General features: G+C 51.4%; 2 protein-coding genes across 2 annotated transcripts in view; one reads left to right on the top strand and one right to left on the bottom strand.

The window, feature by feature from the left end:
- SETX (senataxin) overlaps window positions 1–8885 on the top strand; it is a 54307-nt gene extending 45422 nt beyond the window's left edge. The window contains exons 17-25 of the mRNA XM_075324389.1: window positions 2686–2757; window positions 2856–3005; window positions 3090–3197; window positions 4371–4543; window positions 4679–4771; window positions 5034–5198; window positions 5306–5404; window positions 5504–5591; window positions 7291–8885. Of these exons, the coding sequence (XP_075180504.1) occupies window positions 2686–2757; window positions 2856–3005; window positions 3090–3197; window positions 4371–4543; window positions 4679–4771; window positions 5034–5198; window positions 5306–5404; window positions 5504–5591; window positions 7291–7902 (1560 nt within the window). The 3' untranslated portion in view covers window positions 7903–8885. The remainder of the gene's footprint in view (window positions 1–2685; window positions 2758–2855; window positions 3006–3089; window positions 3198–4370; window positions 4544–4678; window positions 4772–5033; window positions 5199–5305; window positions 5405–5503; window positions 5592–7290) is intronic.
- The window catches only part of TTF1 (transcription termination factor 1), a 98730-nt gene that overhangs the window by 41585 nt on the left and 39223 nt on the right, over window positions 1–17922 (bottom strand).

Consider the following 17922-nt stretch of genomic DNA (forward strand, 5'->3'; position numbering starts at 1 on the left):
GAGACTCTCCAGACTTTCGGGTGGATCATCAATTTGGCAAGGTCAAATCTGTCTCCGACTCAATCACTAACGTATCTCGGCATGGAGTTTCATACTCTCTCAGCAATAGTGAAGCTTCCGCTGAACAAGCAGCGTTCACTGCAGACAGAGGTGCAGTCTCTCCTTCAAGGCCAGTCGCACCCCTTAAGGCGCCTCATGCACTTCCTAAGGAAGATGGTGGCAGCCATCGAGGCAGTTCTCTTTGCGCAGTTTCATCTGCGCCAACGGCAATGGGACATTCTCCGCCAATGGGACGGGCAGTCAACCTCCCTGGACAGGGAAGTCTCCCTTTCCCTGACGGCCGAGGACTCTCTGCAATAGTGGCTTATCATAGCCCCCATCCTGGGCAGTGGTCACGACAGATACGAGTCTGTCAGGGTGGGGAGCAGTTTGTCTCCGCCACATGGCTCAGGGGACGTGGACTCAGCAGGAGTCCACCTTTCAGATCGATGTTCTGGAAATCGGGGCAGGGTATCTTACCCTATTAGCTTTCCAGAAGTGGCTAGAAAGAGAGCAGATCCGGATCCAGTCGGACATCTCCACAGCGGTGGCATACATCAACCACCAAGAAGGGACGCGCAGTCAGCAAGCCTTCCAGGAAGTCCGGCGAATCCTCATGTGGGTGGAGGACACAGCATCCACCATATCCGCAGTTCACATCCCGGGCGTAGAAAACTGGGAAGCAGACTTCCTCAGTCGCCAGGGTATGGACGCGGGGGAATGGTCACTTCACCCGGACGTGTTTCAGGAAATCTGTCGCCGCTGGGGAATGCCGGACGTCGACCTAATGGCGTCTCGGCACACCAACAAGGTCCCGGCATTTATGGCACGATCGCGCGATCACAGAGCTCTGGCGGCAGACGCCTTAGTGCAAGATTGGTCGCAGTTCCGGCTCACATATGTGTTTCCACCTCTGGCACTCTTGCCCAGAGTACTGCGCAAAAATCAGATCCGATTGCGGCCGCGTCATACTCGTCGCACCAGACTGGCCGAGGAGATCGTGGTACCCGGATCTGTGGCATCTCACGGTCGGCCGACTGTGGTCACTACCAGACCGACCAGACTTATTGTCCCAAGGGCCGTTTTCTCCATCGGAATTCTGCGGCCCTGAACCTGACTGTGTGGCCTTTGTGTCCTGGATCCTAGCGTCTTCAGGATTATCCCAAGGGGTCGTTGCCACCATGAGACAGGCTAGGAAGCCCACGTCTGCTAAGATCTACCACAGAACGTGGAAGATTTTCTTAATCTGGTGCTCTACTCAGGGAGTGTCTCCCTGGCCATTTGCATTGCCTACTTTTCTTTCCTTCCTACAATAGGAGTTAGAAAAGGGCTTGTCGCTCAACTCCCTCAAAGGGCAAGTCTCAGCACTATCCGTGTTTTTTCAGAAGCGTATAGCACGTCTTTCTAAGGTGCGCACGTTCCCGCAGGGGGTTTGTCATATCGTACCCCCGTACAAGCGGCCGTTAGATCCATGGGATCTGAACAGGGTTCTAGTTGCTCTCCAGTAGCCGCCTTTCGAGCCTCTGAAGGAAGTTTCCTTTTCTCGCCTGTCACAGAGGGTGGCGTTTCTCGTTGCGATCACATCGCTTCGGCGAGTGTCTGAGCTGGCAGCTCTGTCATCCAAGGCTCCCTTCCTGGTGTTTCACCAGGACAAGGTAGTGCTGCGCCCCATTCCGGAGTTTCTCCCTAAGGTCGTATCCTCGTTTCATCTTAATCAGGATATCTCCTTACCGTCCTTTTGCACTCATCCGGTTCACCGGTATGAGAATGATTTACGTTTGCTAGATCTGGTGAGAGCACTCAGAATCTACATTTCCCGCACGGCGCCCATACGCCGTTCCGATGCCCTTGTCGCTGGTACGCGCAAGAGGTTGCAGGCTTCTAAAGCCACCCTGGCTCGATGGATCAAAGAACCAATTCTGGAAACCTACCGTTCTGCAGGGCTTCCGGTTCTTTCAGGGCTGAAAGCCCATTCAACCAGAGCCGTGGGTGCGTCCTGGGCACTACGACACCAGGCTTCGGCTCAACAGGTGTGCCAGGCAGCTACCTGGTTGAGTCTGCACACTTTCACCAAACATTCTCAGGTGCATACCTATGCTTCGGCGGATGCCAGCTTAGGTAGAAGAGTCCTGCAGGCGGCAGTGATTTCCCCGTAGGGGAGGGCTGTTTTGCAGCTCTAACATGAGGTATTTATTTACCCACCCAGGGACAGCTTTTGGACGTCCCAATCGTCTGGGTCTCCCAATAGAGCGCTGAAGAAGAAGGGAATTTTGTTACTTACCGTAAATTCCTTTTCTTCTAGCTCTTATTGGGAGACCCAGCACCCGCCCTGTTGTCCTTCGGGATTTTTTTGTTGTTTGCGGGTACACATGTTGTTCATGTTGAACGGTTTTTCAGTTCTCCGATGTTACTCGGAGTTAATTTGTTTAAACCAGTTATTGGCTTTCCTCCTTCTTGCTTTGGAAAACTGGAGAACCCGTGACACCACGGGGGGGTATAGCCAGAAGGGGAGGGGCCTTGCACTTTTTAGTGTAGTGCTTTGTGTGGCCTCCGGAGGCAGTAGCTATACCCCAATCGTCTGGGTCTCCCAATAAGAGCTAGAAGAAAAGGAATTTACGGTAAGTAACAAAATTCCCTTCTTTGCAGTGTGAAGAGCTCGATCAAAGAATTAACAATCTGGCAAGGGAGCGTCAGCTTTTGGCTAATGCACTGAGAGAGGTAAGACGGGGGTACCCCCCCCCCCCCCCCCCCGACTGACGGCTGTAACTGTACTGTACCCTGTGCATTGTGAGAGCGATGATCCTCTTTATTAAAAGCTGCGGCGGAGACCACAGGAGCTGCAGAGGAACATCATCCTGGAGTCGCACGTCATCTGCTGCACGCTGAGCACCAGCGGGGGGCTGCTGCTGGAGTCGGCCTTCAGGCAGCTGGGACAGGAGCCCTTCAGCTGCGTCATTGTGGACGAGGTCAGTCACCCGGGGGTGGGTGGTAACAGGTGACGTGTGCAGGTAACACCCAGGCTAATCACCCTCATCCTCCTCTTCCCTCAGGCCGGACAGTCGTGCGAGGTGGAGACGCTCATCCCCCTGCTCCACCGATGTACAAAGCTGGTTTTGGTAGGAGACCCCGAGCAGCTCCCGTCCACCGTCATCTCCACGGTAGGAATAAACTACGGCCGAATTCTCTGCACGCAATGTTTAAATTATCCAGACTTTGCTTTTTGAGATTTTCCAACTTACCGTATCTTACGGATTTTAAGACGCACGTTATTTCCCCCAAAACTGGGGGTAAAATGTGGGTGCATCTTACAATCCAGATATGGCTTACTGGGGCAGTGGTGGTGGAGCAGGGTCGGCGATGCTGAGGGCTCGGAGGAGCAGTTCAGGAGGGTCACAGGACTGGGTGTCTCGGCGGCAGGTGCCATTGACCTGACTGCGGGCTCCATTGAATCACCTGCAGTTGACGCAATGGACTTCAAGAAAATGGCTGTGGACACTGTGTGTGCGCGGATTGATGAGATTGACTTGGAGAAAATGGCCGTGCGCAGATAGGACTCCATGGCCATTTTCTTGAAGTCCATTTCGTCAATCTGTGCGCGCCGCCTCTGCGGCCATTTTCTTAAAGTCCATCGCATCAACAGCAGGCGATTCAATGGAGCCCGCAGTCAGGTCAATGGCACCTGGCACCGAGAGCCCGTCCTGTGACCCTCGAGTCGCTACACTGCAGTGACACCCTTGCAGCCCGCCGGCAGATCAGTGCTGCCTACTGCCACTGTGACACCCCCGAGCCCACAGTATTGCCGACCCTCCTGAGCCGCGCATCCCCCTCCTCTGAGCCCACAGCATCGCTCTGCCTCTGGAGAGCCTCCCGAGCCACGCCAACCCTGCCTCCAGAGACCCTCCTGAGCCACAACACCCCCTCCTCCGAGCCCGCAGCATCGCCCTGCCTCCGGAGACCTTCCTGAGGTGCTCCACCACCGTATTTCCCTGGTGAGCTAATATAAGACACACTAGGATTATAAGACATACCCTCATTTCAACACTTAAAAATGTATTTTTTTCCTATTTTCCTCCTCTAAATTTGGAGTGCGTCTTATAAACCGAAAAATACGGTATTTTACATCTCTAGTCACATACAGAGCTGCATCAAAAATCAGACCTGTGCCCTAACGCCCTATGGGAGTTATTAACCTCACACAACGCAGTGCTCCCTCGTAATGGGAGACCAGCAGATTTCTGGATGCAGCTTTAGATGTGACTGGAGGAGACTTTTTTTTTTTTTTTTTTTTTTTTCCTTCCATTTTTCTATTTCATTTCCTCCATTCCTGTCAGAAAGCCGAGGATTTGGGCTACGGCCAGTCCCTGATGGCGCGGCTCTGTCGGCAGCTGGAGAGCTCGGGCCACGGCGGCCTCGTCCTGCAGCTGACGGTGCAGTACCGGATGCACCCGGACATCTGCCTCTTCCCATCCTGTTATTTCTACAAGCGCGCGCTGAAGACGGACCGGTGAGTGCACCCCCCCCATCGCAACGTCGGGTTATTAATAAAATGGATGAACTTTCTGAAACAGAAGAAAGTTGATAAGTTTTACTAATAAGCCGGATTTCCACCGCGTGATCGCCATATCTGATGTTTCTGCAGAGCAACGGAGGAGGTGCGCTGTTCTTCCGATTGGCCCTTCCAGCCGTACATGGTGTTCGATGTGGCAGACGGCTACGAAATGAAGGAGAAGGAGTAAGGGCAGAATTACACGGTGAACGCCATCCGGTGCAGTAATGCCCGAACAGCCGGGACCCCCAGACTGATACACAGATAGTACAGGGGGGTCGTGTTACTGATACACTGTAACAAACACTCAAAAACATAGTGCATTCATATAACGTTAGTATGAGGGGGGGGGATTGTAGACCCTGCAGAACCAGGAGGGTTCTGATTGGTCAAGATGGATCACATACTAAATTCCTCGTCTGACATTGGCGGGGGTTTTCTTCTGCAGGTCGTTCGCCAACCCACAAGAGATCAAGATGGTGGTGGCGCTGGTGAAGCTGATCAAGAGCAAGAGGGAGTTTTCCTTCCGCAATATCGGGATCATCACCCCGTACCGCGCCCAGAAGATGCTGCTCATCAACCAGCTCCAGAAGGAATTTGGGAAAGATTCCAGGTGAGGAGTAACCTGTATTTATTGGAGGCAGGGAGGGAACCCCCCCCCCAATGATGTCGGAGCCCACCCCGCTCAACGCACGTTTCATCCCCTCATGTGATTTCCAGGCCCAGTGAAGTGGATACGGTTGATGGATTCCAGGGGCGGCAGAAGGACTGTATAATCGTGACGTGTGTGCGGGCAAACTACGGCCAAGGGGGTATCGGGTGAGTGCTGTGAACCCCCCTGTACAGACCCCATGGGCTTATTTTGAGGGTGTTCTGTGGTTTTACCATTCATGCACTGACTTCTTGCCTTGCGTTTAGCTTCCTGGCCAGTCGGCAAAGGCTAAACGTGACCATCACGAGGGCTCGGTTTAGTCTCTTCATCCTGGGGAACCTACGGACCCTAATGGTGAGTGATATCTGGGAGGTTTCAGTATGTCCCATCACTCATCCCATAGGAGGATGGTAACTGAGAGCAATAGAGCACCTAGTTACAGTGGGTATGGAAAGTATTCAGACCCCTTTAAATTTTTCACTTTCTTTTATTACAGCCATTTGGTAAATGCAGAAAAAGTTCATTTTTTTTTTTCTCATTAATGTGCACTCTGCCCCCATCCCCCATCTTGTCAGAAAACAGAAATGTAGACATTTTTGCAAATTTATTAAACAGGAAAAACTGAAATATCCCATGGTCATAAGTATTCAGCCCCTTTGCTCAGACACTCATATGTGAGTCCCATGTGAGCTCAGAGACAGAATTGTGGCAAGGCACAGATCTGGCCAAGGTTACCAAAGAATTTCTGCAGTGCTGAAGGTTCCTAAGAGCACAGTGGCCTCCATAATCCTTACATGGAAGAAGTTTGGGGCCACCAGAACTCTTCCTAGACCTGGCCGTCCAGCCAAACTGAGCAATCGTGGAAGAAGAGCCTTGGTGAGAGAGGTAAAGAAGATCCCCAAGATCACTGCGGCTGAGCTCCAGAGATGCAGTAGGGAGATGGGAGAAAGTTACACAAAGTCACCTATCGCTGCAGCCCTCCACCAGTCGAGTCTGTATGGCAGAGTGGACCGATGGAAGCCTCTCCTCAGTGCAAGACATATGAAAGCCGCATAGAGATTGCAAAAAAAAAAAAACAACACATGAAGGACTCCCAGATGATGAGAAATAAGATTCTCTGGTCTGATGAGACGAAGATAGAATTATCACTAGAAAGTTCTAAGCGGTATGTGTGGAGAAAACTAGGCACTGCTCATCACCTGCCCAGTACAATCCCCACAGTGAAGCATGGTGGTAGCAGCATCATGCTACGGGGGCAGGGACAGGACGACTAGCTGCAATTGAAGGAAAGATGAATGCGGCCAAGTACAGAGATATCCTGGAAGAAAACCTCTCCCAGAGCTCTCTGGACCTCAGACTTGGCCGAAGGTTCACCTTCCAACAAGACAATGACCCTAAGAACACAGCTAAAATAACAAAGGGGCGGCTTCAGAACAACTGTGACCATTCGTGACTTGCCCAGCCAGAGCCCTTACCTAAGCCCAATTGAGCATCTCTGGAGAGACTTGAAAATGGCGTCCACCAACGTTCACCATCCAACCTGACGGAACTGGAGAGGATCTGCAAGGAAGAATGGCCGAGGATCCCCAAATCCAGGATCCCAAGAAGACTCATGGCTGTACTAGCTCAAAAGGGAGGGTGCCTCTACTGAATACTGGGCAAAGGGGCTGAATACTTATGACCATGTGATATACTGAGCAAAGGTGCTAAATACTTATGACCATGTGATATACTGAGCAAAGGGGCTGAATACTTATAACCATGTGAGATTTCTCTTTTTCAAGTTTAATAAACTTGCAAAAATTTCTACATTTCTGGGTTGTTGTTTTTTTTCTATAAAGATGGGGGATGGGGCGCAGAGTGTACATTAATGAGAAAAAAATACCAAATGGCTGCAATGAAACAAAGAGGGAAAAATGTAAAGGGTGTGAATACTTTCCGTACCCGCTGTAGGTGCTGAGCTGGCAGAGATGTCCCCGCCCTGCTCGTTATGATTGACAGGTCTATGCGTGTATCGTTCTGCGGTTTGACGGCTGCTCATGTCGTCTTGCAGGAGAACAACGATTGGAACCACTTGATTCAGGACGCCAAGAGGCGAGGGGCGCTCTTCAGGACGAAGGAGGAGTTCTACCAAAAAGATGTTAACCGGATTTTGAAACTAAAGCTCGTGGTACCCAGAACCTGCGCCGCCCAGGTGAGCGGGTTATCATCAGTGGAACGGTCCGGCAGTCCCTCCCAAATGCCTCCCGTAGACTCTCCATCCAGAGAGCACATCCTACCTCCAAAACCGGTGGTCCCAATCCCCCAGAAGCGGCTCGTGGCACATCCAGCCGTGGACATTAGACCGTTGCAGAACCGCGCAGTGGCTCAGGTCACACCTTCTTTTAGAAGAGGGAAGTTGGAGGATCCCCGACTAGCGCGACGGCGGGAAGGAGAGTCCAGAGATGTCAGTTCTTCAGGTACAGCATATCCACACAGCCGCCCCCAGACCCACTTCTCATCCTCCGGAGCTGGACTCAAGCGGCCAGCACATCCCGCCTATAGAGACCGGCCGCCCCCGAGCGCCCACAGCGGAGCACACAGCTACTCCAGAGACCAGGACTATCACGATATCAACGCGCGTTTCGACCGTAACCAGGACGCCAAGAAGAGGAAAGTCTCCTAGCGGCTGCGGAGTTTACCATGTGGACCGGACTCGCTCTTCTGCACCAGGCGCTGGTGCGCAGTATTCTGCATTCGGTGGCACTTTACAGTCCCAGAGCAGCGTTAGTTAATGGGATGTATCGCTGTACAGTAAAGCACTCGTTTCTCAACATGTCTGCTTGCTGTCAGTAGATGAAAATATTCTGCGCCGACAGCTTGCTGTCAGTAGATGGGAATATTCTGCGCGGTGTCGGCCGGATGTTTGGTTTCTACAGGACGTGGACAGAGGCAGAAATTTCTAACACTATACCTTCCACAGCTGGGCTTTGTTACAGTGTGTCGGCTCATCGTGCAGCCACAATGGCATCGCCCCCGATAATCTCTCGCTGCAGATGTGAGTGGAGCCCCTGTAACCAGAGGTAGTGACGAGGGGGGGTCGTGTACACACAGATTGTTCCTTTTTAAGTTTCTTTGTTTTGTACAGTTCTGAGATTTCAGATTAACCCTTTCTATGCCAGAGTGACCACCCCCCCGAGTTCTCGCTCACAGACTCTGGGGGGATGTTTGGACAAAAAAATTGTTTGGGGAGCGCTTATTTTTTTTATAAACAGATCAAACCCCTCTTCGTGTTTTCAGCCAATGATTTCTAGCCTTTACCTGCACCCGACGACGAGGAGCGGCGCAACGTGACGCCACTAAAGTGGAAAAGGCAAAAATTCCGGCACGGACGGGCGCAACTGAGATGGTGGGCTGGTCCCTCCTTGCCATCCAGCATGTATGAGGTACCAGAAGGGAGTACGCGCGGATCGGAGGGAGGCTGGCGCCCCAAAACTGAATCCAAAGTTTAGTTTTGACTTTTTTGTAGAAAATTCTTTGATCCATATGTAAATGTGGGTGCTCCGTGCACGCGGGTCATGGCAGCATCTGTCAATCCATGCCTGCACTTTAGGAACGGGAGCGACCGTCCCTGAAACGCCAAGTGCCAATAAACTGAATTTAAAATATTTATTGCCTGAACCCTCCGCCCCTCAGTTTCCTTCTATCTGCATCTATTTAGCTCCTGGGGAGCGCACCTGTGCCTCTGCTATGTGGCGGTGGCTGGAGCGCACCTGTGCCTCTGCTGCGCGGCGGTGCCTCTGTTGTGTGGCGGTGGCTGGAGCGCACCTGTGCCTCTGCTGTGCGGCGGTGGCTGGAGCGCACCTGTGCCTCTGCTATCTGGTTGTTTCTGAAGCACACCTGTGCCTCTGTCTGGCGGTAGTTGGAGTGCACCTGTGCCGCTGGTGGCTGGAGTGTACCTGTGCTGCTGTTGTCTGGTGGTGGCTGGAGTGTACCTGTGCCGCTGTTGTCTGGTGGTGGCTGGAGTGTACCTGTGCTGCTGTTGTCTGGCGGTGTGCCTCTGTCCAGTGGTCTACTGTGTTTGTAGTGCACCTGTGCCACTGTCCGGCAGTGTCTGTAGTGCACCTGTGCGGTGATGTCTGGAGCCAGGGGGAGCGCACCTGTGCCTCTGCTGTGCGGCGGTGGCTGGAGCACACTTGTGCCTCTGCTGTCCGGTGGTTTCTAGAGCCAGGAGGAGCATACCTCTGCCTTTGTGTGGTGGTGGCTGGAGTGCACCTGTGCCTCTGTCTGGCGGTAGTTGGAATGTACCTGTGCCAATGTTGTCTGGTGGTGTCTGCAGCGCACCTGTGCTGCTGTGGTCCGGTGGGCTGCAGGGGCGGCCTGTTATCTTCTCTGCACAGATCGTGTTTGATGTTGTAGCTGTGTTACATGGTGCATGAGGCCAAGCATTAATATATATATATATATATAGCTCCACAGAAACGTGCGCAGGGGCTGTGCTGTACACCTGAGCCGTACACCTGCCCTGCCACAGAATATGTATTACTGGAGAAAAGAGCTGGCGATGTGGAATCTGATGTATCTGTGTAATGTTACAGTGCGGAACACAGCCTCGATACACCCTGCAGTGTGTGTGTGTGTGTGTGTGTAATATAAATAAATAAATTAAATTATCTATATATATATCTATCAGTAATGCAATATATGTGTCATGATCGTCTCCTTGTTGTTGGAGACTAGTGGCAGCTTGATAAGAAGCTTCAGTTATCTCTAAGGCCCTGCATTTAAATGTAATTATGTAATTATGTAATTTTGTTTCCTTTACCACTGAAAAAGTTAATGGCAGATCTCCTGCAGTTGGGGTCAGCTGCACCTGCTCGGTAGTCACACCCACTTGTGTTTAAGTAGTCAGGTCTCCCAGCAAGCTTTGCTGACTATACAAATCATTTTGTAGAAAAGCTGCCTTGGTGGAAGGAGCTGCTGTGGAGTCTCCTGAAGTTTGTAGCCTCTCCATTTTGGTTGTTTATCCCGTTTTTTTGTCTCTGTAATGCAGTGGTGGGTCTAGTAAACCTCACCTGCCTCTCACTAGTCAGGGCATCTATGGAGTGTTTGCAGGGACCCAGGGTGCTGCAGAGACACTATAGGGACTGGTTAGGAGACTAGGGACAGCTCAAGTGAGGTTAGGAGGTGACCATCTACCCTCTCAGACACACACGTGCCAGGGCCTACCGGTGTTGTGTCCCCCTCCTGTCTGTGGTGTTGTTTAGGTGTGTTTTTTCGTTGTGTGTCAGATCTTGGTTGGTCTGAACATGCGTGTTGTGTGACATTGTAGTTAACCATACCTTTCTTCCTGTGTGGTTATGGCTCAGGCTGTGGCATTTCCACCGCTGTTGCAGACCCTCTAAGACCCTGTTGGCCAGGTCCAGACCTGTGTAAGAATGACTGCGTGTGGGTGTCCACCAAGAGCAGCAAGTGGAACTGTGTGTCTGGGGCTTTAGACTCAAGGTTTGTCAGTTCCGTTAGGGTGACTGACATTCTTAACCCTATGGCCGTACAGCTGAAGCTTCCCCCAGCATTTAAAACCCATGACGTAGGCCACAGGTCCTTGCTCCGGACATGTGTGTTGCGTCCTACTGGTAACTGGAAGGACCTGTTCACATTGGAGGTGGACAATGTGACTGGTCATGACAGTCCAGAGGCCTCTCATGAAGGAGGTACTGTCATGATTGTCTCCCTGTTTTTGGAGACTAGTGGCTGCTTGAGGTCTGGCGCCCCTTATCTCTAAGGCGCTTTCTTTAAATGTAATTTCTTTGTCGCTCCATTGGGAGACCCAGACAATTGTCTGGGAGACCCAGACAATTGGGTGTATAGCTTCTGCCTCCGGAGGCCACACAAAGTATTACACTTAAAAGTGTAAAGCCCCTCCCCTTCTGCCTATACACCCCCGTGCCTCACGGGCTCCTCAGTTTTTATGCTTTGTGCGAAGGAGGCAGACATGCACGCATAGCTCCACAGCTTAGTCAGCAGCAGCTGCTGATTATATCGGATGGAAGAAAAGAGGGCCCATAACAGGGCCCCCAGCATGCTCCCTTCTCACCCCACTCTGGTAGGCGGTGCTGTTAAGGTTGAGGTACCCATTGCGGGTACATAGGCAGGAGCCACATGCTGTTTTCCTTCCCCATCCCTTAATGGGCTCTGGGTGAAGTGGGATCCTAATCGGTCTCCAGGCACTGGGACCGTGCTCCCTCCGCAGCCCCTGGGGAATCTGCTGGACAGGAGCCGGGTATCGTCAGGGACAAGGCCCTGCTACTGTGAGGTACTCTGTGTCCCCCTGGGGGACCGCGCATGGAGCGCTTGTGCCATACACACTGCAGCACTGCTGGGTGTGTTAGTGCGCCGGGGACTACCGCGCCGGCCGCGCTTATTTGCCGGCCGCGCTTATAACTTTAGTCCCCGGCTTTTGCGGCCTAGTATCGCATATCCCCGCCCCCAGGCCTGCCAGTCAGGGGAAGGGCGGGACGCTGCACAGGACGTCAGCGCTGAGGGCTGGAGCATACTTTGTATCCTCCTCCACCCTCACTCAGCACAGTGGGGCATCAGATTCCCGCACTTTCTAGGGCACGCCCACGGCCCCCTCCTCCCCACAGAACGCCGGCAGCCATTCCTGTCAGCACTTCTGACGCTGGAGAGGAGAGACAACGGCTCTGGAAGGCCCAGGCAGGGAAGCTGGTGATCACACAACCGCTTTGAGCGGTCGGTAAGCAGCACCTGAGGTGCTGGCCCCACTGAGTGCCGGAGTGTACATATATATATATATATATATATATATATATATATATATATATATATATATATATATATATATATATATATATATATATATATATATATATATATATATATATGCTATATATTTACTCTGTACTTTCGCACTGTTGATTTTTGGCTATATACCATCCTGGATTGTACTCAGAGGAGACAACAGCATGTCGTCCGCAAAAAGAAAGGGTGCCAAAGCACAGGCTTACTTTGCAACCTGTACCTCATGTGCGGCTATACTACCGGCAGGTTCCACCGATCCTCATTGTGTGCAATGCTCGGCCCCTGTGGCACTTACTCAGCCGGAGCCTCTGCTACTGGTGGCCCAGGTGGAACCACCTGCTACCACTGTCCAGGTGACAGGGACGGAGTTTGCAGTGTTTGCTGACAAACTGTCTGAGAGTATGGATAAATGGTCTGCTAAGATGCTAGAAGCCTTACAGTCCAGACCGGTGACTCAGGCCACGGGCACTGTTGAATCATTGACCCCAGGCCCCCCTCAGTTGGAGCAGCAAAGTGCTCCTGGGGTGACCCATAGTTCCCAGGGTGAGGTCTCTGACACGGACCGCAGTCCCAGGCCGCTTAAGCGGGGTCGCTGGGGAATTCCCTCAACTTCATCACACTGTTCGGGGTCTCAGCAGGTGGACTCTCTGGATGATGAAGCGGAGGTGGCAGATCAGGATTCTGATCCTGAGGCTGCTCTCAACCTAGATACACCTGAAGGTGACGCCATAGTAAATGACCTTATAGCGACCATCAATCAGGTGTTGGATATCTCTCCCCCAGCTCCTACAATTGAGGAGTCAGCTTCTCAGCAGGAGAAATTCCGTTTCAGGTTTCCCAAGCGTACATGGAGTACGTTTCTGGACCACTCTGACTTCAGAGAGGCAGTCCAGAAACACCGAGCTTGTCCAGATAAGCGTTTTTCCAAGCGCCTTAAGGATACACGTTATCCCTTCCCCCCTGACGTTGTCAAGGGCTGGGCTCAGTGTCCCAAGGTGGATCCTCCAGTCTCCAGACTGGCGGCTAGATCCATAGTTGCAGTGGAAGATGGGGCTTCACTCAAAGATGCCACTGACAGACAGATGGAGCTCTGGTTGAAATCCATCTATGAAGCTATCGGCGCGTCTTTTGCTCCAGCATTCGCAGCTGTATGGGCACTCCAAGCTATCTCAGCTTGTCAGGCGCAGATTAATGCAGTCACACGTACGTCTGCTCCGCAAGTGGTGTCCTTAACCTCTCAGGCGTCGGCGTTTGCGTCCTACGCCATTAATGCTGTCCTGGACTCTGCGAGCCGTACGGCGGTAGCATCCGCCAATTCAGTGGCAGTTCGCAGGGCCATGTGGCTACGTGAATGGAAGGTAGACTCTGCTTCCAAAAAGTTCTTAACCGGTTTGCCATTTTCTGGCGACCGTCTGTTTGGTGAGCGATTGGATGAAATCATTAAAAATCGAGGTTTCGGTCCTTTCGGGGCGCGGGCAGGTCTCAATTCACCTCGTCCAAAAGGCCTCAGAAGGATCAGAGGAACTCCGATTCATGGCGGTCTAAGTCACGTCCTAAAAAGACCGCCGGAGGAACCGCTCCCAAAGCGGCCTCCTCATGACTTTCGGCCTCCTCACACCGCATCCTCGGTCGGTGGCAGGCTCTCCCGCTTTTGCGACGCCTGGCTGCCACAGGTAAAAGACCGTTGGGTGAGAGACATTCTGTCTCACGGTTACAGGATAGAGTTCAACTCTCGTCCTCCGACTCGATTCTTCAGAACATCTCCGCCCCCCGAGCGAGCCGATGCTCTTCTGCAGGCGGTGAGCACTCTGAAGGCAGAAGGAGTGGTGGTCCCGGTTCCTTTTCAGCAACAGGGTCACTGTTTTTACTCCAACTTGTTCGTGGTGCCGAAAAAGGACGGATCCTTCCGTCCTGTTCTGGACCTAAAACTGCTCAACAAACATGTAAAAACCAGGCGGTTCCGGATGGAATCGCTCCGCTCCGTCATCGCCTCAATGTCCCAAGGAGATTTCCTAGCATCAATCAACATCAAAGATGCTTATCTCCACGTACCGATTGCTGCAGAGCATCAGCGCTTCCTGCGTTTCGCCATAGGGGACGAACACCTGCAGTTCGTGGCACTGCCTTTCGGCTTGGCGACAGCCCCACGGGTCTTCACCAAGGTCATGGCAGCAGTGGTAGCAGTCCTGCACTCTCAGGGACACTCGGTGATCCCTTACTTAGACGATCTGCTGGTCAAGGCACCCTCTCGAGTGGCATGCCAACACAGCCTGAACATTGCTATAGAGACTCTCCAGAGTTTCGGGTGGATCATCAATTTTCCAAAGTCAAATCTGACACCGGCCCAATCACTGACATATCTTGGCATGGAGTTTCATACTCTGCCAGCGATAGTGAAGCTTCCGCTGGACAAACAGCGTTCACTACAGACAGGGGTGCAATCTCTCCTTCAAGGCCAGTCGCACCCCTTGCGGCGCCTCATGCACTTCCTAGGGAAGATGGTAGCAGCAATGGAGGCAGTCCCTTTTGCGCAGTTTCATCTGCGTCCACTACAATGGGACATTCTCCGCAAATGGGACAGGAAGTCGACGTCCCTCGACAGGAACGTCTCCCTTTCTCGGGCAGCCAAAGCTTCTCTTCAGTGGTGGCTTCTTCCCACTTCTCTGTCGAAGGGGAAATCCTTCCTTCCCCCATCATGGGCTGTGGTCACGACGGACGCGAGTCTGTCAGGGTGGGGAGCGGTCTTTCTCCACCACAGGGCTCAGGGAACCTGGACTCCGACAGAGTCCTCCCTTCAGATCAATGTTCTGGAGATAAGGGCAGTGTATCTTGCCCTAAAGGCGTTCCAGCCGTGGCTGGAAGGCAAGCATAGTTCAGGATTGGTCGCAGTTCCGGCTCCCTTATGTGTTTCCTCCTCTGGCACTGCTGCCCAGAGTGTTACGCAAGATCAGGTCCGACTGCCGCCGCACCATCCTCGTCGCTCCAGACTGGCCGAGGAGGTCGTGGTACCCGGATCTGTGGCATCTCACGGTCGGCCAACCGTGGGCACTACCAGACCGACCAGACTTGCTGTCTCAAGGACCGTTTTTCCATCTGAATTCTGCGGCCCTGAGCCTGACTGTGTGGCCATTGAGTCCTGGATCCTAGCGTCTTCAGGATTATCTCAAGAGGTCATTGCCACTATGAGACAGGCCAGGAAACCAACGTCCGCCAAGATCTACCACAGGACGTGGAGGATCTTCTTATCCTGGTGCTCTGATCAGGGGGGTGTATAGGCAGAAGGGGAGGGGCTTTACACTTTTAAGTGTAATACTTTGTGTGGCCTCCGGAGGCAGAAGCTATACACCCAATTGTCTGGGTCTCCCAATTGGAGCTAGAAGAAAAGGAATTTACGGTAAGTAAACAAAATTCCCTTCTTTGTTTCCTTTGCCTGTTTGCAGCTCTCCTGCAGTTGAGGTCAGCTGTAGCTGCTTTGTAGACACACCAGCTTGTGCTTAAGTAGCCAGCAAGCTTTGCTGACTATACAAACCATTTGTAGAAAAGCCGCCTTGGTGGAAAGAGCTGCTGTGGCTTCTCCTGAAGTTGTAGCTTCTCCATGTTGGTATTTATCCACTATTTGTCTACTTACCCTTTTGTCTCTTTAGTGCAGTGGTAGGTCTAGTAAACCTCACCTGCCTCTCACTAGTCAGGGCATCTATAGGGTATTCACAGGGACCCAGGGTGCTGCTCGGTGACAGTTGCAGAGACTGTATAAGGGCTGGTTAGGAGAGCAGGGACAGTTGAGGTGAGGTTAGGAGGTGACCATATACCCACTCACTAGGGCAAGGCCCACTGGTGTTATTATTACCCCTTCCTTGTCTGTGGTGTTTTTTCGTTGTTCGTCAGACCTCTGTTGGTCTGAACGCGTGTGCCATGCTCATTGTGTGAATGTATGTACACAGTGATTGCAGCTCTGGAGTATAATACAGGAGGTAACTCAGGATCAGTAATGTATGTACACAGTGACTGCACCAGCAGAATAGTGAGCACGGCTCTGGAGTATAATACAGGAGGTAACTCAGTGTGTACATACAGTACTGATCCTGACTACAGCAGCAATAGTGAATGCAGCTCTGGAGTATAATACAGGAGGTAACGCAGGATCAGTAATGTATGTACACAGTGACTGCACCAGCAGAATAATGAGCGCAGCTCTGGAGTATAATACAGGAGGTAACTCAGGATCAGTAATGTATGTACACAGTGACTGCACCAGCAGAATAGTGAGCACGGCTCTGGAGTATAATACAGGAGGTAACTCAGTGTGTACATACAGTACTGATCCTGACTACAGCAGCAATAGTGAATGCAGCTCTGGAGTATAATACAGGAAGTAACTCAAGATCGGTAATGTATGTGCACAGCAGCAGCCGTCACTGATTGACAGTGGATGTTGTGAAGGCGTTAATAAAATAGATCTGTACATAATATGAAACAGGTGGTAGGGTGAACATATCCCATTTTTTGGTGACCCCTTTGAATCCCCGATACCAGGAATATTGCCTTCCTCAGACCTGCTTTGGATTCGGGAAGGATTTGCGGGACACTTTACACCTCACATCACTACAGGAATCTCAAATAAAATTGCTGCCGTCTGCTTTTGTGTGGTTCGTAAAAACCAAACAAACAACCAAACAACGAAAAATATCATCTATAAAACAGTATATAAATAAATTTACAAATGGATATAAAATTTAAGCCTTCAGCCTCAAACAAGAACAGAGGCCTCGTCACAGGCAACCTGAGAAGTCTTCAAGAAATCGCCACCAAGGAGCAGAAAATGTCTCCGACCCCACAGAACCCAATTCATTGTTGTCTTTGTGCCTTTTTTTCTGATTCTAATACTGATGACTGTTTGCGCTTTTTTGTTATTTACTGTTTGGGTGTTTTTTGTTTTCTGTACATTACGGCTTCAACGTTTCTTATTCATCAAAACCGCAAAAAGTCAAGTAAAAAAAAACCCCCCAAAAAATGGATCACGTCCAAAATACACAACACTGGTTAAAATCATTAGCTGTGATGTCACGCGTAGCCCCTGGCTAAATCATTCCAGGCCTCCTGTCTCTTTTCAGTCTTCACATCTTAACTCATAATCATGATATTCCCCAAATATTTCGCTGATCAAGAACTCGTCTTTAGTTTCTGGCTGTGAAGAGGAAAGTGAAAAAAAGTAGGATTTTTGTGTACTCACCGTAAAATCTCTTTCTCTGAGTCTTCATTGGGGGACACAGGACCATGGGTTATGCTGCTGTCACTAGGAGGCTGACACTAAGTAAACATAAAAAAGTTAGCTCCTCCCTAGCAGCATACACCCCGAGCCGGAGGCGGGCTCAGATCAGTTGGTGCACAAGCAGTAGGAGGAGTACCAGAATCACCATACATAAACACAAGTTGTAACTAAAACAATGCAGCCGTGCAAACAAGAGGTCTATGAACATAAGACCACTGAAAAAATAGCAGGCAAATGCAATTGAATCAACCAAAAAACCAAGCAGGGTGGGTGCTGTGTCCCCCAATGAAGACTCAGAGAAAGAGATTTTACGGTGAGTACACAAAAATCCTACTTTCTCTATCGTTTCATTGGGGGACACAGGACCATGGGACGTCCAAAAGCAGTCCCTGGGTGGGAATACCGAAAAACCCGCAGAGGCAGACAACAACAACCTCCCTCGGCGGGCTTGCACTATAATTGAATGCTGCCACCCTATTACAGGTGCGCAACTGCTGCCTGCAAGACCTTTCTCCCAAAAATAGCATCTGCCGATGCTTGGGTGTGAACGTGGTAGAACCTAGTAAAGGTGTGCAGGCTAGACCAGGTGGCGGCCTTGCAGACCTGGTCGGCCGA

This window comes from Anomaloglossus baeobatrachus, chromosome 9, assembly GCF_048569485.1.
Source record: "Anomaloglossus baeobatrachus isolate aAnoBae1 chromosome 9, aAnoBae1.hap1, whole genome shotgun sequence".
Lineage (NCBI taxonomy): Eukaryota > Metazoa > Chordata > Amphibia > Anura > Aromobatidae > Anomaloglossus > Anomaloglossus baeobatrachus.